At 43.5% G+C, this 22,495-nt stretch overlaps 1 protein-coding gene across 2 annotated transcripts in view; it reads right to left on the minus strand.

Annotated features, from left to right (window-relative positions):
• Nucleotides 1-2,641: 2,641 nt before the first annotated feature.
• CNOT6L (CCR4-NOT transcription complex subunit 6 like) overlaps nt 2,642-22,495 on the minus strand; it is a 931,406-nt gene continuing 911,552 nt past the window's right edge. Inside the window, exon 12 of one of the 2 annotated variants that reach the window (XM_078676356.1) lies at nt 2,642-7,251. In XM_078676356.1, coding sequence (XP_078532482.1) covers nt 7,039-7,251 — 213 coding nt within the window. In that variant the 3' untranslated portion in view covers nt 2,642-7,038. The remainder of the gene's footprint in view (nt 7,252-22,495) is intronic. The other variant, XM_078676357.1, reaches the window with a different exon arrangement.

Consider the following 22,495-nt stretch of genomic DNA (forward strand, 5'->3'; position numbering starts at 1 on the left):
AGTTAATTTTGCTCAATAATGAAGACTAAGCAACCTAACGAGTTACAATTACATGGCACTTCATTAAATCATTTTAGAAAAACAGACATTTGTACCTCTAACAATATTACTGCTGCGTGATTTACAGTTTTCAAATTATTGACCTCAACACTTGCTTTAACACAAGACAAAATTTGTATGAGAAATGTCGTCCAAAAATCTAAGCAAAAATTTTACAACTATTACATGCTAATCCCAGGTGTTCTATATATCCAAACCAATAATGAGGACGTCTAAAACATTAAGAGTTGGAATGTCGGAATAGCCTGTGGAATCTCAAAGGAGACTTACATGGAAATGTGCATAGTTTTGCCAACCAAACATTAAGGCAGGCTAAATAAATGCTTTCTAACAATGGTGGTCAGAAGTGTATAAGACCCTGTGGTCTTTGCCATTTTCATTCCATATTAATTCTCAACCTAAATTGCTTTCACCTAATACTGTCACAGGTATGCAGTAAACACACTGCAAAATTTTTTTAGGAGTAAGATTTTAAAAGTTTAAAAGAGTATTTTTCTTCCACCCAAGCCTGTATCACATTACGCATATATGAGTAGGGGATTGGAGAGCAACATTAGGGTGCAATTACCAAAACAGCAGGCTTCTGTATCAGTTCATTTAATAAGACATATCAGAAATCATAACATTTCTTCTACCTTTAGCTAAACTCTTCTAAGGCTTCCTCGGAGCCTATGCTTTTGACAATTTACCCCTTCATTGGCCTTGTGTTACCAAAAACAATAACAAATAAAAAAAAAGGCTACGACCTTATGGCCAAAAGTTGCTCAAACCGTAAACAGTTCAAGTACACAAAAAGGCATGAAAGATGAGAAACCTTCATTTATGACTTTGCTTTCAATTAGAGTATGCCTGACCTGAAATATGTAGCTTAGAGCTAGGTTTCTAATTTGACAGAGCTTAAAGAGATAACTTTTTCATTGTGAACGTAGCTACATCCAGATTTCAAACACATTCTTTGACTGAGTTCCCGCCAAATATTGCTTCCTAATGAAAGGGAAGGCATTTATCGTTGAGAAATGCACAACAATTGCAATCTCCAAAATTCAAAATATAAAAACATGACAAATGCATATCAAATCAAATAAATACAAACAATCCTGTCAAAATTCATTCTGTGGTAAATAAGAGAAAAAGCATAATGGCTTGCCCCCTAAACCCGCTGCCTCAGAAGTGTCACTGCCAAATTGCATTCAGCACCGGTTGTAGATTGGAATTGGTTAACATGTGGCATTCATGGTGTGCTTGCATTTCTTGTAGTTTCGCATTTTTTAAATAGATTTGTACTTGGATAGAGTTTTCATAAATCAGCCTTTTGCTTAGATTTGGACTATAACATTTCAGAGTTGTTAAAGCGAGTTGAGCTGTGCCACTGAGACTGTGAAGTATGTTAATCAGTGATGGGTGCACTTCCTCTGCATGGAGCAAAATAAGTAAACATACAGATATTTGTTTTAATTCTGATGACTAACAATTCGTTAAAATGGCAGAAATAGAGAAGTCTGAAACTTTCTAGAACATTACCAACAGAACAGTTCACATAAAAAGGTCTTTGGCTCATACTTTGCATGCCTACAAAAAAAGAGGCATGTAATTGTCCTAACCATGACAACACTTTCACCACTCAAATTATTTCTGTTCTTGAGGCTTATAAGGTGTTAAATTGGTGTCTGACACTATCTCTATACCGAGAAGTTCAGGAAAGCAGATGGTAAGTAAGATCTGAGGCAATTACCTAGTCACTAGTGATTTAAGGTTGGATAGAAACAGCCCAAACCATTTTATAATCATCTGCCCACAATGGCACATTTGTAGTTCCATATACTTGGGAGAGGAAACAATAACAATACATGCCTTCCTTAGATCTCCAAATCACGTTTCTTTGCACTACAAAAAGGAAGCAAGCTTTAGAGGTACCCTGGAAGAACAAAGATCAAATCCTGCGTACTTACATTACAATCCAGTACTTTCAAAATAAACCACACTTGTGGCGTGAAGTACATTTGTGAGCTTTATGGAAGTTAAGAGCTTGGAAATCTGGCATTTCAGAATGAAACTTTCTGTGATCACCATCAAAGTAAACTGCTATCAGAAAAGTATTTGTAAGTTTGCACTTAGATGGTAAAACCAAATTAAGATAGTAGATACAATATTCAATTGCAAAAGTACTTAGCAGCCTCCAAGTTAATTTTACAATTAGCTAAATCAATTTATTTTACAAGCTAATCAAAATAGAACACTCTTTAGGGAAAATAATACTGTGTCCATAGGCGATCATTCAAAGAGGATCCATGCTTATTCTAACTTAGTCATGTCAACGGAAATATATAACCAGAAAACAGCTAATTACATCAAGGTAACTGGGTGTAGTTTCTGTTACTCTTCCAGCCCATTCCAAACCAGGATGAAATAGGATTCAACTTTATTTGAAACTCGGTGATTCAGACAGGCAAACGGACAGACCATAATGCTTAAATTCATCTGCACGCTCCCCTTAAAAAAAAAGAAATCAGTAAACAAATATTTTCCTGTTGGATACCAAGAACTAAAGTGGGTAGAAATAACGTACACACAAAAGCAAACATGAAGAAAATCTGGTTATATTAGAACCCCATTGTGCCATATCCACATTTACAGCGTTGGTTTTCAAATATCCATAGTCTCTATTGAAAAATGTCAGAGAACAAAAAAAAATATTCAGCTACTTTGTACAAAATTATTTTTTTCTTCTTTTTCCTTTTTACATAAAGCTTCTTTACAGTCAAACTACTCAGTTTTAAAAAGTTGTTTTAAGAAAGGTGTTAAGGTTTTGTTTTTCCTCTGCTTACTTAGGCAGCACTGCTTCTTACAGAGATGAGAGGAGACATAGAGAGTAGAACACAAAGTGAATATTACAAGGAGCAGTATTACAGTTTAAGCTGTTTAAAGGTGTCAGCCCTGAGGAAGCTGCTTTGTCCCGAAAATGTAACACAATTTTGACACAAAATAAATTATGGTGTGTATTTGTTCGCCCATCATACTGTGAAAAAGATTTCAAGTATTCAGGATCGACCAGGAGCCCCTTTCTTCACTCGATGATGTAAAAGGCAATTGAAAAGTAGAAGGGGCCCCCGTTTGAATGGAATGTGCTAAAAAGATACAATTATTCAGACTGAATAATTAGAGTGCTTATTTGCACACGCCCCTTTCATGCCGCTTTGCAGGTGATAAACAAAGGTGTCATCCCTCAATTTCACCAGTTTCACTGCTTTGAAAACTCCACACTCCCACAGTTTTGCGACTGCAGCATTACTGATCACCTGAAATGGCAGCACCAAATGAATACTGCTCCTTTCCACATAGTAACATTATGTAAAAGAGCGCCATGCAACTAAACCTCGTCTCTCTACTTCTCTCGATGTCCTAGTGCGTCAGCTGGCGTGCAGCATCAAATCACTTTAAAATGAGGACTGACAGAATTATTATTTATAAAAACACAATTTTAAAATATACAAGACAATGGACGTTATAAAGGGTGTGTTTGGAAGCAGAGAAGATCCAAAGCAACACCTTGCCTTATGCATATCCAAAAGTACAAAAGGGACCAGTGAAGCTTAATCTGCGTGGTTCCTATACAATCATTACAGGTGAAACTTAAATTCCATTTTATACAAACAGATTAAAAAAATATTGGGAGTGAAGTATGGTTGGAACCTTTGCTCTTGTTGCTTGATAAATGTAGGCAAAGGAGGAGTATTCTGTTAGTGCAGCCCTCCAGAGCAAAACCTATTCCCATCCACCCCTAAATAACAAAGGTATTGTCTACATAGAATATTTTTCCAATATTATTTTACCCTATTATGGACCTCAATATAAATTCATATGTTTACATAGGAGTCTATGTCTAGCACTGTACACATTCACACATCTCCCTGTATATGGTCTATATCAACATAAACCCTTTTATACATAGGTGTAACGAGGTATTGTTAAAGGGATACCTTTAAGAGAACACATCCTATTACTAGATGCTCAGTGCTATGAATCACTGCTAAATCACACCCAACTAATTTCTTATTCTTATGGACAAGTGTGATAGTAGGCACTTTTTGGCAGTCTCTGCTGCTTTTCGACAGTCTATTGTCTGCTGGGCCATTAATTAAACTCGTGCAAGGAATATTCTCCACTAAATACACAAATGGATAGCAAAAGGATTTATCCATAAGAAACAACTGCGCGCCATTTGGGACTGACTGACAATTATGCAAATCAAAGACTGAAATGTGTTCTTTCACCAATAATATACATTTACTGGATAGAATGGAATTTGGTTTGCCTGTCAGTGTGATTTCATTAGATTGATAAGCTAAATATGTGTTTGATCAACCTCTTTTAACTGAATGCCTACTTTTCACTTTAGGTTATGGATATCAGATATTGAGGAAAGAAGTGTGTAAAATATTATTAAGATGTATTGCAGATCAAATCCCGTAGCAGCAAAAGAAGAATAATAAAGGGGAAAATGGTTAACATAGGTAGCCACCACTTAATGGAGTACTGAGGCCATCTGTAACTACAGAGTACTTAATCAAAATGTCCAAACACAGTCCAGTCACAAACCAACAAGTTTCAAATTAGCCCACATGGTTCTTTGCGCATCCAGCTACATAAGGAGAACCTTATAAAAGAGAGTGATGGTTGTTTGGCAACTACGTCAGGAAAATAATTATCTCAAGGCTTATAACAGTACCCAGCAATTACTCCCGAACTCAAAAATCAGATACAGCAACATTGCACATTTTCAGCTGGTGTTTCCCTAGCACATTGGGGATGGTGCCAACAACAATGACCACACAGGCAATTGGCTGAGTCTTTCAACAGGATTGCAAACCAGTTACTGCTCAACCACAAGCAAAATTAAGACCCAGATGGTACCCTACATAAAGGCAGCAGGATGAAGTCTCAAATAGTGGCGAAATTACTTTCCATCTGCTGTAATCTATGTGCTTACTGGTACCAATCTCAGTTCATCCTAAACATTGATATTACAAAATATGTTGCATCTAATCCAGCGTGTATTTATCCAAAAAAACTGCAACAATGCAATTTCTCTGCCTTTAGTTTTTCCTTTTCCTGATACGAGGACACTGAAAAAGCAACATGAGCTGGTACAAATCAGCATGCAAGCAGGGCAAATAAGGTAAAGTTTCCTTGTACTTCAGTAAAATAAATTCTTATATAGCACTAGTACCAAATGAGAGCTGTTTAACGTAGTGACTAGCTCAAGGGGCTGCCAAGTCGGTTTTCACGCTGCCAAGTCGGTTTTCACTCACGAGTGAAAACCGACTTGGCAGCCCCTTGAGCTAGTCAGTCCTTAACACTGAGCTTTTCAGGCACTGTTTCATTGATACGGAGTTGGCCTATGATCTACATAAAGAAACTATGAAAGAAACTATGAAAAAAACGAATGCTACGGTTCCTTATCTGCATCTCAGAACAAGATTTCTGGTACTTTAAGTCAGTAAGTCGGATGGTAAGTAAAATGTATTAAAGAGGCAAGGATTATTTTTTACTCCAATTCAACAAGAGGGATCAAACAAACTTGAAATTTATTGCGGAACCTCTCGAAGCTTTGGGAACAGTCAACAATGCATATTAAAACAAATAAAACATTCTCTGTGTTTTGAAGATTAACATCAATAGAGAGGACATATTTTTCTGTGTCTAGCTCTGCCAGGTCCAGACATGTTGTGCAATATATAATCTTGATGGAAATTTAAAAGTAGATTTGTATCACTCAAAATGGCTTAATGTAAATTGCCATGATATGCTGTGGATTAGGTTTCTGGTAGGACATATGTTGAGGATACCTTTTTAGTTGACTCATTCCTCCAATCAACTTAGTCATCACTAACGACTAAGATGCAAACTGCAGATTTACTAGATTTGTTTATTGAAGCCTGAGATGCTATGGAATAAGTTCACTGAGCAGAATATATAAATAGATGCCTTAACCGTAAAGGTATTCACCTTAGTCAGGAAGTAATGTTTGCCCAACACAGCAACTGGTGCTTTTACATTTTAATAAAAATAGCTGGTTAATTTACCGGCCAACTTCAACAAGAGATTCTGACGATGCATCCAGAAAGACAAGCCCATTTTTTTTCAAACCTGCCCTAGCAGTACAAACTATTCTTTAATCAAAGGTTATATTTTTGGGCCTGATTTAGAGTTTGGTGGCCGGTTACTCAGTCATAAACGCGACTGATATCCCGTCCGCTTCCTTAGTAGTGCATCATATCCAATGGCACTTGTAGGACGGTGGACAGGATACCTGTTTCGTTTGTGACAGAGTAAATAATCACCAAATTCTAACTTGGGTCCTTAGAGTAGAACCCCTCTTTGGTTTTAAAATATTGCCTCGCAGTACTGGGAGAAGGTAATGGTGGCATTTCATGTCACATTTAAGTAAACTACTGAAAATTCGCAATGGAGTTACTACATTTAAATTACAATTCATTTTGACCACTAAGGAATGCTACTTTGAAACAGTAAATGTTTATATTTAACGGATTTCAAATCGTTGCTTTAAATACTTAAAAGCAATAAATGCTAGCCCGAGAAAACGTAGTTTGGAAAATGGGCAAATTAAGAGCTACATAATGGTCTTGTGTCACTTTCTAAAGCTCTCCTCATTCTCTTGCGAACCCTCTTTCCCACACAAAAGCTAAAAAAAAAAAACAACCCAGCCTCCAAGGTACAACAATTAAAAGAAGTACTAATTTAAAACCAGCATGCAAATAATACTTTGGTTCCAGCCCTAGTGTCAAGTTAGACCAAAACGCACCAAAAATGTGCATATTTTCACAGCAAACACGCACTGGAAGGAGCCTTGAAGAAACAGCATAGCGGATGGCCATACTTCACTCCTGTCAATATTTAATTTTACAACTGTACATGTCCATAACAAAAAGGAGGTGGCCCGCGAGGGGCATGGTGTCACTACCTCCGGCTAGGCAAGTGGACACCATTTACAAGAGGCAGGAGCGCAGCAGGAAGTTCAAGCTGCGCTAACAGTGAGAAGTGGTCAGATGGGATGTGAGGGTGTGGACATCCAGTGATCGTATTCTCTTCCATCCAATGCGGATCCAGAGGTCCAAGGACACCGAGTACTTTCATGTGAGTCTTGGAATAGAAAATGTAGTCAATCACGCCCTGGGGATAGAGAAGAAGAAATGCATTGAGATAAAAATAGTGGGTTGCAATTTGTTTAATTTTACAAGACAGACTGACATCTTACATAAACAACCAGATACTCAAAATGAAAAAGTTACTTATGTTTGGTAAAGATCTTCTGGTGGAACATTTATCTACCTGTTGATTTCTCACCTTTTTGAAAACCCCCAGACACCAGGCTGAAGCTGGAAAGTTAGCAAAACATTCCCAAAATCTAGCTGCTCGATGTGGTACATGTGTAGCGTCAATGGAGCCATACAGCATCAACCTTGTGAGTTGGTTTCAGGCCTCCTCCATTATTATGAGCCCTTTGAGTCAGAGACTGGGACAGCATCTGAATTAACATATGTGTTCAGTGCAACATTTTTCTGATTACTACTTCTTCTTGCAGTACTTCTTCTACCTGTAGATTCATCATCTTTTGAAAAGATACCAGGGCATTAACTGCTCCTAACTGGTGTGTCAGGAGAAGTGGTTAGACAAGGACACCCTGCAGCATGGAACGAGAAAAAGGGCCATCCTTTCTACTGCCATGTCCAAGCAGTAGTGCTTTTCAAAAATGTGAAGGGAAGCCAATGTGGCTGCAAACTAAATATCTGCCACAGGATCTCACGTGGCCAGTGCCTATGTTGAAACTTTCAGTATGGTAGGAATTAGTGGTTACTCCTCTAGAGGTTCCTTTTAGCACGAGCATATCACATTGAATGCTCTGGGACGATCCGACGTGACAAGGTCCTCTTCGGTGCTACCCTACTTGCTGCCTACATATCCTACAAATAGCCATTGTCAGAAATTATATATCTTTTGGTAGGTGAAATAATGGGCTACTCCAGGACAGTACAGTCAAAGTAATCTCTCTTTAACTTTAATGGGATGGGGGGGGAGTGAAAAAAGTGTGACCAGCAATAGACTGCCACATATGAAACGGTGTCACTGCCTCTGAAAGGAAAGAGAGTCCTCAGAACCCATCTGTCTCATTAGAAACAGGTGGAATGTGGATAAGCAAACCCCTTGCAACTTGCAGACACGTCTTGCTTAAGTGACTGCCACAAAAAACAGTTTCAAGGGGCAACGGGTAAAAATGGCAACTGTGTAGGGGTTCAAATAGGACCTCCATCAAGAATGTCAAAAACAAATGTAGGTCCCAGTGGGGCATGACAATAGATGCAAGGAGGAAACAAATGTAAGCCCTTTCAAAATTCTTAAAACAAACAGGGGCTTAAGGAAGGAATGTTGATCAGGAAGGTAAATGCAAAAACAACAGTTGATGGACAGAATGCAGAACAATGTCATACATTCACCCCAGTACAGAGATCTGGGCCTAAATCCGTCGTTTTTTTGCTCACCATGCCATTCCTGATATGCATATGGCCATTTCTGAACTGGGGTGGCCTGGTGAGCAAAATAACGATGGATTAAACCCAGATCTGTGACTGGGGGTGAATGTTTTGCCAATGTGCAACATTCAGTCTATCACGTTGTGTGTTTTGCTGTTCGCCCTATGTGGGAAGGCTATGCCCAGACGTGGGTCCCGTGCTCGCTATGCCACTGGAGTCAAGCTATCCTGGCTGATGACGGCTGAAAGCCAGAAACTGGTCCTAGGATGCTTGATTCCGGTCCAGGGAAGACATGGCTTGGCAGTGCGGGCTGGACTGTTCCCATGAGGTACAGGGTCAAGACTGATTTGCATATGGCCATGCCTGCATTGGGGTGGCGTGGTGAGCAAAATAACTATGGATTAAACCCAGATCTGTGGCTGGGGGTGAATATTTTGCCAATGTGCAACGTTCCGTCCATCATCTTGTGTATTTTGCAGGAAAGTACATGAACATTGACAAGGTGTCAATGCAATCTTTATATATGCTTACTGTAGAACTTGCAGGGATAAAATGAAAGAGAAAAAGAAAAATATAACACATCTGAAAAGTCTGCCTTCAAATGATCCAAATTCTCAATTGCACACCAGGTAATGTAGTGGTTCCACTGGGCAGTGTACAAAGAGTACATGGAAGCACGATAAGTTGAAAGAATAACATTGTCCACATCCGGTGGTTGCAGAAAGGTGCTCAGGTCTCCTGGAATTAGACTAGAGACTTTGGAAGTTGGGGTACACAACCAGCAGCCCCCTCCACGACTGGGAGAGGAGGTCCACTTTGAAAGATAGTTTGACAGGAAAGACTGGAAAAAACACAAAAGTTCTATATATCACACACTACTTGGTCAGGCTGAGGTGATTGGAATACTTGGCCTGGTTTTTGGCACAATTTTCTCAACATTCAAGAAGTCAAAAAGTAAGTGGGAAATGTATAGTGAAGCAGAAAATTCCACAACAACCAAAATGTATCCCTTCAAGCTCAATGCAATACAAACTAAGGGGCACAGAACTAAGGGCGGTGTTCATTCTCCCAAGTAGCTAAGTAATCCACCTGTGTACATCACTAGAAGATGATGTTCTGGATCAAATTCGAAGGAAGATGTCACTCATGGTCAGCAATATGGCACCAACTCAGGCAGTTGGCTCTAGTGTTCAGGAATACTGCTAGATGCTTAGTGGCCATGACCTTGTAACCAGGCCCACAGCCTCAGAGATTGAAGCCCTATGCCTCGCTGCTTATTGAAATGCCACATTGTGGTCATTTTGTCAGTCCGAACTCAAAGGGTGAGCAAGATAGAATTCATGGCCAAGGGAATCAACCTCAGCCTGAGCAGGTTTATGAGTAATACCAGGGCCCCCGCAGACCTTAGATCTGCAGATGAGCACCGCGCCCCAGGGAAAATGTAAACATTACTATTATGGCCACTGATGGTGGTGGAAAAAGGTTTCTCTTGTACAAAGGTATCTCATAAGACCACAACAGCAAATCGATCACCATGTCCAGGGGTATTCTGTTAATGTCTGAAGTCACTCTGGCGGGAGGCACCTCTGGAGAGCCATCCTGGGCGCGACACATGTGCCTGGAACTAGAGAAGGCAGACTTTTATGTTCGAATGTGGCAGAACTGTGTCACTTTTAGGGCATACAAGCTGGAAAGATGCCCTAACTGCCTGACAAATGTTCTTCTAGAACGCAAGATCTTCAAATGTACCCAGCACTAACTATTCAGGAGACAAACTTAAGTGTAAAGATGCTGGGCTGTGGTGCAGTACTCCTCCCCACATTAACCCCTTTATCAGTAATGCTGGGTGAACCATGAACATGAATGGATCAAGATTTGTGTACCTAAATTACCTTAACCATGCAGGGGTAATGAATGTCAACCTCAATTTCAACATCTTAGTTGTACTCACACGTTCAAGTGAATTGGAGAAAAGGTACAGCGAAATATCCCTAACCAACTTATCAAAAAAGTAGTTGCCAAACTACCCGATTACATATCCCTGCTATTAAAATAATATTATTTCTTGCTCTTGATTGTTGGTAAAAGAGCGAGCCAAGGAGTTTCCTAGTTACTCATGCCTTGCTGAAGATGTCAATGGTCCAATTACTAATCGCGCATGCCAGTGCCGAAGGTGTATCGTAATTCTATGACAAGACCAGAGGCTTCGGATTGTGCCTTCTTCCTTGGCTTTATTTTTTCACAAAAGCAACACCAAACATTAATAAACTACATCTCCCATGAACACTTGGGAAAAACAGTCTTAAAAGTAGTCCTTCGTCTGTGTCCGCACTCTGGCCAGCTCCCACAGACCCTCAGTGCTGTTTCCTCTTCCTCTTTCTTCGCTGCTCAGAAGCAAGATAAGTCGTTTTTTGATTTTCTCCTCTAGTGTGAGCCTCTAATTTTCAGATATCCCTTATAATCGCGGGACGCTTAATGCGTGCCTAACGCGATTTTGACCCCAGCAAGTAGTGCGGTGTGGTACTCCCGCCACCAGGGGGCAGACTTCCCTCTCTCTGGTCAGCACGAGTTTTCCCCCAGAGATCAGTGAATTTCGAGCGCGGTGCCCTCAGAGAACTTTGCTGCCTTCTGCACCTGGTGTGACACCCTGAGGGATCGGTTTTGCCCGTTTTTTTGTGAGGTTTGAAAGCCCTGGTGGGTCTGTATTAAGGTTGGCTGACACCCTGCGGGGTCGTAATTTGTGCACCTTTCAGTGGTGCTGTGGGACACTGTCCCGGGTAGTTGCCCTGGAACTGGGAAGGGCTGGAGTGTCCCCAGGGCTTTGCCTATACATTGTGTGCCTGTGAGCCACCCACATTGGTCTGGGCTCCCTCCCAGCGTTAATTTTGTGCCTGTTCGGGGTCATTTAAATTCTGCTGCCTGGAGCTCTTGAGTACCTGCTGAGCCTAATTTACCTCATTATGCCGGGAGAGCAGGGCCAGTACCAAGAGGAGGACCCTCTTAATTACGTCCCCTGGGATGATTACTTTTATCAAGCGGTGGACGGTTCCATTTATAAAGCGGTAGATCAGAGGAACAGCGCCTCACAGCGCGTTTGGATGAGGCTTATGCGAAATTGGTGGCCCTTATTCCCACACAGGCCCCCACTCCCGCCCCCTTCCTCCTCCACTCCTAGCAAGAAGCCCTACACTGGAAGGGTTGATGTTGAGGCGTTTGCGCGTTTAAAAAGCGCATTCTCGGCGCAAGAGCCTCCCCAGCTGGCCCAGTTGCCCCCATTTGACAATTTCCCTCCTACACCTAGGACCGCTTCTCCTGACCCTCCGGACGATGGGGACTCCCCAGATACGGATGAGGAAGCTAGATCCTGGCGCCAACTCCGGCCCCTGCAGGGACATCTGATATGTTGGACCCGGACGACATTGTCCACCCTCGGTCTTCGGACTGGGTACCCGGGAACAAGGTAGCCCATTATGTAGCGAGTCGCCTGCGGAAGCCCATTGATAAGGACGCTCGCAACCGCCTTAGGGTGGAGTGCCCACGCCCCACCTTAGAAGGCAAGGTGGCGTTGACTCCTGACATAGGTCAGAAGATGGAGAACTTCTAAGCGAAGTTTATCAGGGACCCTAAAAAGGGTATAGATTGCTTGTGGTGTAACTGCCAAGATAAACTGCTAGACACGGTATGGCCGATGACCAAGATCTTGGACATGGCTGAAGAAGCCAAGGTGTCAGGGTATCAGGGTATCTTATATCCCCGTAGGTTCTCTCTAACTGGGCACAGAGGGCGGTTGTGTTCCTCAGGAACGCCAACTGTGCGCTCTCCACAGAGAGGTGGAGGTCACTCCTTATTAAAATTGAACCCAAGTTGGGTGACCTCGCCTCTTCGGATGCTGGTGCTGTGGCGCAAGGGGGCCTGTTCGGGGACCCCTTCGTCAAGGAGCTAGGCAAGTTCGTGGCAACATTTACCTCCCTTGACAGGGCGCAGTCCAATATCAAGAAGGTCTTAACCCCTCGGGTTTTCAAGAGGGCTGGACGTGGTAAGGGCCGCTTGTTCGGCCATGGCAACAGCTCCAATCGGGGGCAAGGCTCCGGCCGTGGGCAGTTCCAGGATAACGCCAGCTTCAATAACTTCTACCCGACAAGAGGACAGCGGTTCCGTGGCTGAGGAGGCCAGAGAGGCCAGCAGCAAGGTGCTGGAAGAGGTGAGTGTGCTGCCCTCGGTGAGCTTGCAGGTTGGGGGACGCTTGGCGCAGTTCTTCTCTGCTTGGGTTTCCCTCACAAACGATGCTTGGGTGCTGCAGACGGTCCAGGGCTTCCAGTTGGAGTTTCATGGCAGTCCATGTCAGTCTCATCGCCCCCGTCCCATTTCTTTCTCGCAGCGAGATGCAGATTTAGTGCCAGAGAGGTCTTCGCCCTCCTCCAAAAAGGGGCGATTTGTTGCGTCCGTCAGATTGGATGGTCATACTCGACCTGAAGTACGCATACCTGACGGTTCCCATATTCCCCCATCGGCGTTTTCTGCAGTTCCGATGGGACGGTCAGGTTTACGAATTCACCACACTCCCTTTCGGACTCTCCTCCGCTCCGTGGTGCTTCACAAAGGTCCTTCGGCCGGTAGTGGAGTTCTGTGGGTGCGAGGATGATCGTATACCTGGACGACATGCTGTTTCTGGATCAATGTCCCGAACAGCTTTTGTCTCAGTTACAGACGGCGGTCAACCGCCTTCAGGGGTTAGGATTTGTCATCAACGAAAGGAAGTCCTTCCTGGTTCCAGTTCAATGTGCAACCTTTTTGGGGTACAATATAGACTCTGTGGCCTCCACTTTGAGCCTTCCCGCCAAGAAAACGGCAAAGATCAGGCACGAGTTACGTCAAACTCTGGCAAAGCCACAAATATCTCCCCGTCAGTTGGCACGGTTGGTCGGTCTTCTTTTATCGTCGATTCAGGCCATATTCACGGGGTCCTTGCATTACAGAGCCATGCAGAGCCTAAAGGAATACCACCTCAGGCAGGGCCTAACGTACTCTAAACTGATTCCGTTGACGGAGGTGAGGGACGAAATGAGATGGTGGCTTACGCACATGGAGGCCTGGAATGGCCGCACGATATTCGGTTCGGCCCCAGACATAGTGATCGAATCGGACACCAGTCGTGCTGGATGGGGGGCCAGGTGCGGAGAGTTTTCCACAGGTGGCGTCTGGTCCACTCACGAGCAGTCTTTACACATCAACTGCTTGGAGTTACTAGCGGGGTCTTTTGCTGTGCAATGCTGGACGAAGGACAGGGTGCAGTCCTGTGTCTTCCTCAGGATGGACAATGTCTCGGCAGTCCGGTATATCAACCACCTGGGGGGTACCCAGATCCAAGATGCTGGCGAATTTGGCCAGGGAGTTTTGGCATTTTTGTCTGGACCGCCAGGTATCGGTCACAGCAGAGTACCTGCCGGGGCAGGAGAACAAGGTGGCCAATTGGCACTCCCGTCACCTCCTGCATGCCAGTATGTGGAAGCTGGATCCTCAGGTGTTCTCCCTACTGTCGGAGAAGTGGGGTCCCTTCTTGGTGGACCTGTTCACGTCGCGCCTGGACCATCAACTTCCGAGGTTCTTCAGCTGGCGCTGGAACCCTTTGGCGGAAGCAACAGATGCTTTCCTGCAGGAGTGGTAGGGGGAACAGGGGTATGCGTTTCCCCTGTTCTCCATGATAATGCGAGTGTTGGTGCTGTTGCAGTGCCAGTTGGCGAAGGTAGTGTTGATTACGCCATGGTGGAGGTCTCAAGTTTGGTTTCCAGTTCTTCTGGAACTTTCTTGGGATTTTCCAATCCTACTCCCCCTCTCTCCTCATATTCTGCTCAATCCCGACCAGATTCCCCATCGGCTAGTCCAGGAGGGCTCTCTGAGGCTGATGACCTGGAGGATCTCCGGCATTGCTGGCCACTCCCGGGCCTTTCAGGAAAGGCTGAGGACCTGCTCTCCAAAGCATGGGCAGAGGAGGATGAGGAGATATAGGTCAGCCTGGCATAGATGGTGTCGTTGGTATGTGCAACGGGGTTTTGAGCCCATGGGGGCAGATGTGGTCCACATCCTTAATTTTCTGGCCCGTTTGGCTGAGGAAGGTCTGGCGTATCGGTCCATTAATACCTTCCGTTTGGCGATCTCGTCTGGTCACATGGTGGTGCAGGGTTCCCCAGTGGGTGAACACCCCTTGGTGTGCCGGCTCCTGAGAGGGATTGCCTCTCGCTTCCCCCGGAACCACGTTACTTTGTCCTCTGGGACGTGAACAGAGTTTTGAATCTTTTTCTGTCCTGGCAACCGAATAGGTTTCTTTCTCGTAAAGAAGTAACAGCCAAATTGGCAATGCTGCTGTACCTGGTATCCTGCAGGTGTGTTTCAGATGTGCGAGCTTTAGATATCTCTGCCAGAGTGTTCTCGCCGGACGGAGTGTCTTTCACAGTAAGTAGAAGAACTAAATCTCATACAAGGGTTATTTCTTATCCGGCTTTTCCAGACTCCCTTAAATTGTGTGTAGTGCAATGCCTCCGTGCTTATGAAGAAATGACTAATGACTCCTGCCCTCAGAGCAAAAGACAGCTGCTCATTGCGTTGCGCAAGCCGTACAAAGCAGTTTCTTCCCCAACCATTGCCAGGTGGGTGCGTTGGGTTATGCAGGAGGCGGGGATTGATACTAAGCAATTTGGTGCTCATTCTGCGAGAGGGGCGATGGCCTCTAAAGCTTTTGCCCTAGGGGCACGTCTGGAGAATCTGAGGCGGGCGGCCGATTGGTCCTCAGATTCCACCTTTAAAAGATTTTACTTCAAGGTGGTGTTTGAAGTGGCGAGGCTAGTTGTCGACAAGCTTTGAACTGGCATAATCTGTAGGCCTCCGGTCCTGCCATCGAATGAAAATTTGCCTAGCCTTGGTGTTGGTAAGTTTCCATTCTATTGAGGACTCGGAGGCGAGGATTATCCCTCCCAATGACTTCAAAGAAGTGGACCCTCCCCGTAAGATTTTAAGTAATCCATTTATATCCTGTTTCAGCCTGATGTCAGTGATGCACTTGTAAAGTATTCTCTTCTTGTACTATGTTCTGTTGCTTGAGGTTCTGCCTCCGACACTGCCTCTTTTGCAGGGAATGACGGTCCCAAACAGGATGCGTGAAAACTGACCAACATGTGCTTCGCACGAAGAAAGAGGAAGAGGAAACAGCACTGATGGACTATGGGAGCTGGCCAGAGTGCGGACACAGACAAAGGACTACTGTTAAGACTTTGTTTATCCCAAGTGTTCATGGGAAATGTAGTTTATTCATGTATGGTGTTGTTGCTGTGAAAAAATAAAGCGAAGGAAGAAGGCATAATCCTCGCCTCCGAGTCCTTAATAGAATTGAAACTTACCAGCACCAAGGCTAGGCAAATTTTCATTAGTACCCTTAATTGTTTTCTATTTGAGGTCATGATTAATACTGGCACAATAATGGTGCAATCCGTTATTCCAGGCAATTACAACAATCTCTAGTCTATATCAATTTTACAGTCAGCTTTCATGATGCAAAGAAAATATAAAGTTCAAATTTCTGTATTAAAATTATGACTATGTATTCACCTTATTTCAACAGCACAAACTGCTGAAAAACACATCTTACATTATGACTACCAGATAAATAATAATAAACATAGACATAAAGGACTACACATAAATTAAAAACCCGAAGGACTAGTTATATCAAATCTGTTGTGTGCCATTTTGATATAGGAGGTGTTGTTGCTACAGTCCATGCACTTCTACCAGTCTTCCATGAGGTAACATGCATATTGTCCTTTGTGTATTACAAGTGGCCAGCATCAGTTTTAAATTTGTCACAGCTTAACAGCCAATTTGCTAAATGCGTTCACAGTGTGTAGCCGAATGCTAAGTCATCTAAGAGAAGTAGAATCATTGAAAATAGTCTGTACCTTTCAAACAGTGACTGATAAATAAAGTGAACATACTTGCTAAATTCAAAATAAATCAAAGAACTCATTTACTGTATTTCATTTAAATATTACAAAACTATTTAAAATGGTAAACTGAAAACAAACATTTTCTCTGAAGTCTGGCACTGGTACCGACAGGAATTAGAGTTGCTGTCACCACCATCAATGAGCTAAACACTCACTGAATGGCTGAAGCCCAAAACGCAAAAAAGACACCAGGATCCTGGTCCTAACGAAGAAGATACTTACCTTCGGTAACACTTTCTGGTAAATATTCCATCTAAACGCAGACTCTTCAGCTTTGGAATATTTCCCAGGGCCATACCGGACCTGAAAGTTTCACAGCAGTACTCCTGTTGCTGGTGACAGGCAGTTTCACGTTGACCTCATTCGGCCCTGGAGATGAAAGAGTCGAATACAGGTACCACCCTTGCACCCCAATGTCAGTTTCTTACTTTAATCCTTACATGACTTTGGACGTAGAGGACAAAACAATTGGAGGTACGAGTGTGCAAATCACTAATTCAGAACCTCTTTAGATCGTAAAACGAGACCACTCCAAAGAAAAAGGAGGTGGGAGAGCACTGATGAGTCTAATAAAGTATCCACCAGAAGGAACATTACCATCCTTTAAAATAGATTCGAAAGCAGTACCTCCCAAGGAAGAGGGTCTGTGAAGTGGGCTCAGAACCGAAAGTCCTACAAGGGCGAAATCCCATTCCCATCAAAGCAGTAGTGCTTTGTGACCTTGTGCACTGATGTCCTTGTTAAGGTTATTAGATGACAAGATGTCAAGAATAGGCCCTCCACCTGCCGATGCAGTGGTAGCAGCCTTGGCAGAATGGGCCCTAAACCCTTCTGGAGGCTGCTGCCTGGCTAATAGGCGGAAGATCTTAAAACAGAGGATTAGCCACCTTGACAACGTCCTTTTCTGCACCGCATGACACCCAAAAGGCTGGTTGTCCACGGAATGGTCTTTGATGTGATCGATGTAGAAACTCAAAGCTCTTTTAGGGTTCAATAAATGAAGTACCTCCTCCTCTTTTGAGTGATGCGGAGGGGCACAGAATGCTGGAAGAATGATGGGCTGCCCATCGTGAAAAGAGGTAACAACTTTAGACATAAAGGCCACCCTGGCCCTTAACATCAGTTTGTCAGAGAAAAAGGTGGCATAGGTTGACTGCACAGAGCGCCTGGAGCTCTCTCATGCAACCAGCTGAAGTGATCGCAATAAGGAAGGCGGTTTTAAAAGTCAGAAAACGCAAAGAGCAAATGGCACGAAGGGTGTACACACGGGGAATAAGGACCAAATTAAAATCCCACTGTCATCACAAATGGTTTGGGAGAAAACATATGTATCAAATCTCTAAAAAACTGCATCACAACAGGTGATTTAAAGGACAGCTGGTCTGGTATAGGCATAAAGGATGGAAGGGCCGACGTATAACCTTTAATGCTACCCTATGCAAGACCTTGCTGGGCCAAAGATAATACAAACGACAAAGAATCAGACATTTTAGCTTGTAGGCGGTCTGTATTACAGACTGTATACCAGGCTACAAATTTGTCCTGTGCCCTGAATAAATAGATTTTAGAGAGAGATGCCTGAGCGCAAGGATGACATCCACAATCTCAGAAGGTCAACTCCTGACACTGAGTCTCCATGCATGAAGGTGTAGATTCTGTAGGTTGAAGTAAATAGATCCTTCTGAGACAGTAGCCTAGTTGGAGGACAGATTTTCATGCCCAGAAGTACCACGCTCTCCAGGCCAAAACTAGAGGCGTTAGGATGACTAAGGCAGGGTTGTTCATGATCTTCAAAACGTAGGGAAGAGAGCCAGTGGCGAAAAGGCATTCAGGAGCTTTGTGCTCCACTCTAGCCTCATGGACCACTCTACCCTAAATGGGTCTCCTAGAGAGAGAGGGGTCTTGGGAACTACATCCTGCAGACATTTTGATACCGTGTGTTCTTGATGGTGATAAATGGATCCAGTTGGGGCTTTTTCTACTGTCAGTTGATGTCCTGCGCCACCTCAGGATGCCCTAGCCATTTGCGATCTGCAAGTCGTCACCTGCTGAACTCGTTCTGCCTGGCACTTAAAGATTCCGCTGCTATGCGGCTCATGGCACCACCAACATTCTAGGTCTGGACCTACTTAATGGGTTTCCTGAGTAGTTTGCTTGCATGTGCCCAAAGCACCTTTATATACTAGGACAATTGAGGAAGTTGGTTGGGTGGAAACAAACCCTACCTTTTCGGACTTGCCAAATCAAGATGTGCCACTCTTCTCTTTGAAGGAGATCATAGAGGGACTGGGCAAGTTATTACCAGCTAAGATGCACGGGCTGGATAAGATTCCTGGCGACCTTTTTTGCTCCGAGCCCTCAGTCTGGGCACCCTACTTGTGGTCCCTTTTTAACGTTGTTTTACAGGGCATGTCGCTGCCCTCTACTTGGGCAGGGGCAGAAATTATCCCAATTTATAAAAAGGGTTCAACGCTTAATCCAGCCAACTATTGCCCCATAAGTCTTTTAGATGTTAGCCAAAAAATCTTTGCACGTGTACTTCTGGGGCGTTTACAATCTTGTTTAGAAGAGAGTAATGTATTAACACCTCTACAAGCAGGGTATAGGGCCAAGATCTCTACTATTGATCAGATCTTTAGGTTACAACTTATCCACTGGAAAACCGTGGTCCTAGAAGGTGGTAGCCTCTACCTCACATTTGTGGTTCTTAAATCCGCTTTCGATCTAGTCCAGAGGGATCAATTGTGGGATATACTTCTGGACTTGGAAGTTCCAGAGTATCTCTGCTACCAGTTGTAATGCCTTCACCAAGATAATTATGCACGAAAAAGATATGGCAAAAATTTTGAACTTTCTCCCCCCTTCCCTGTAGAGAAAGGGGTGCGCCAAGGATGTGTCCTGGCCCCAACACTCTTTCTTTTTTATAAACGGCCTAATAGAATCCTTGCTGGCTGGAAAAGATATTGATGCACCTAGGTTAGCGAACCACAAAATTCCTGCACTTATGTTTGTGGATGAGATGCTTTTATTTTCCAAATCTCCTATGGGCATGCAAAGGGTTCTTGATATATTTTGCACTTCTTGTAAAAGCCGGGGATTCGAGATCAATTTACAAAAAACAAGTATATGGTTTTCAACGCGAACACTACAAACTGCCCAAATCCCCGACTAGATGGAAGGGCCCTAGAGAGGGTGTCTAGTTTTGAATATTTAGGGATTACACTAACTGTAATTGGAATGGGGGACACAAATTGAGAAAGCTAGTCTAAAACTGACCCAGTCTACGGGAGGTATTATAAAGGTATACAAGAGCTGCACACAAAACTGGATAGGCCCTGTAGCAGAAATCTACAAGACACAAGCAAGGGATGCGGCCTTGTATGTGGTAGAATTATGGGGCAACTGTTCATCTACCTCTTTATCATTGACAGAGAATTCATTTCTCAAGCAATTGTTGGGTCTCCCCACTAGCTCTCCATTAACACCCCTCAGGATGGATCTAGGGATTAGCCCTATAGTAGATGTAGCCTCTTCTAGACCTCTGCTATATTAGTGACGCCTTTGGAGTACCCCCGAACTAGCCGAATACAAAGAAGAGCTGAAGGATGTTGTGATGTATTCCTATAGGTTCTGTATCGATCCCCCTATTCCTGACCCTATTCTGGTTAACAAGTTAACTAGCAGCCATCCCATGAGGCAGAAAACCCCCATGATGCAGGAACCGTTATCTGATTAAGCCACACTACGGCACAGGAACGTGTTATCTGATTAGGTCATAACGCTTGCCATCTAATTAGACAAGCGATATTCCTCCAGCCCCTGATAAGGCATACGGAGTTCTCAAAACAAATCAAACCTATGACAACCTGGGAAAAACCCTGCAGCCATTGTTTTAATTTCATCGAGAACTTCAGCAAAAGAATGTGCTAACGACCAAGTCGTATGACATCCTTATTGACGTATCTATGTCCATCCTTACGTCAATCTCGGCACCTTAAAGGTATAACTATTACCGATATTGCCCTATGCAAACACACGCGGTGGTGACGAGATCGGAGCAGCCAGACTTGCCGAAGCCCAGAGCAGAGCAGACCCCGCTGGCGCAGCCCCGCCTTCCTGACGCGCTGAGAACGAGACGCTGCTTTCTCCTGCCGAGAAATCCAGCTCCGGCGCTTCCGGGTAGCCCTCGCAGGCAGCCTGGAATATCGAGACCAGAGACGAGAGATACCATCCCTCATTCATCCTAGATTCCAGGTACAGAACTGAATAACCCCTCGCAGAGAATTCTTTAGTCAGTCACTTGGCAAAACAAACTTAACTTAAACTGTAACTTTCTATTCCCGCCCACGTATTAGGCTTAGGTCAGGTACACGGGGTAGGCGTAGTTAGAAACACCAGTTGAGTACGATTAGTCAAATGTATATGTGTATGTATATATTTTATCCATTTTAAACCATCATATGGCTTAGAAACCATATCAATGTTTTTACAGTATTATTTTATACTTCTGCTTTTATTGTATGCACTTTACTTAACCATAAGTATTGCAATAATATCGATCCAGTTCTCTTGTATGAGAAAAGAGACTGATCAATAAATAACATCTTTTATTGAACACGCCCGTCTCTTCCTTTTCTCTACAATCTGGTGAGACTAAGAATGCACGTACTGACTGAGTAAAATAAGTCGTCTTTTGTTTTCACACGACTCTAGAGATACACTCTTGATTAGGGGAGAGCAAAGTTGTCATGTTCTATGGTTGTCAGAAACTAAATCCCTTCTTGTCTATCCAGGGACGTTCAACTCCTCCTTGCCTATTCGAGAAAGTTTCTAGTGAACTCTGAGCTAGCTGGCATACCCAAAACTTTAAGTCTAATATCGACAGTAGTAGACCTAGTTAACGTCTGGTCTAGGCCTATACTATTGAAGGTATTATTCCAATGTGCAGAGCCTATTGGGATAATAGGAACTACACTACATGGCGCCCAACTCGTTTGGATAAGGCAATAAAACTAACGTAAGACATTTAGAGTAACTCAGTCGTGCTTTTTCACTCAGACCCCTTTTCCCCATAATACTCCAAAGACGTCTGGAGTGGGCGAAAGGTCATATCCGCCAGACCTCGCAGGAGGGAACTCCTATGTATGGTTTTTGGTTTAATCAACGTTGAAGGATACACTGTTCCAAAATATTGTGCATCTAATCTTTGTTTCCATAAGAAACCTGATCTGCAAACAAAAGTAATAACCTTCCTGTCGGTAAAATGGTAGACAGTGATGATGAAAGAGAGGCAGTTAGGATAGCAACTGAACTCGCAGCAGCTGATAATGCACTGCAAGACGCTGACCAGGATATAATACTCATCCCGGTCAACACAAGAAAATCTATAACTTTAAAACTTATAGAAAATGGACTGACACCTAGAGGTGGCACAGTCATATTCGTAATTGAGGCACACGAATATCGGCAGACAGAGGTATACTATTCATGGATACATTTTCCAGCAGCAAATGCTGTAACAAAGTACTTCCACTATTACAAAACAGAGGAACCTCCAAATGAGTACACTCCTTTCGAGGAGGTGGAAGTACCACTTAAATTTCAAGAGCACCTGCTCTTATTTAATGGCGCCCTAAAACATAATAATCACATCACCAGGCTCGGTCCCTTAGGTAGACCAGGAGCAACGTGGCCGGTCCTAGCCGGATACACACCACATCCAGACATCGAAAGAATGCCTGCACCAGAGCTTTTGATACAGCTAAAACAATTAATAAAAATACATAGACAATTAGTCCAATATGTAATGCGGACTTCAACAATTCAACCAGCAATTAAAATTCCACAGCTGACCCCTCACCAGGGGAACACAAACAAAATTACACCACA

This window comes from Lissotriton helveticus, chromosome 2_1 (assembly GCF_964261635.1).
Source record: "Lissotriton helveticus chromosome 2_1, aLisHel1.1, whole genome shotgun sequence".
Lineage (NCBI taxonomy): Eukaryota > Metazoa > Chordata > Amphibia > Caudata > Salamandridae > Lissotriton > Lissotriton helveticus.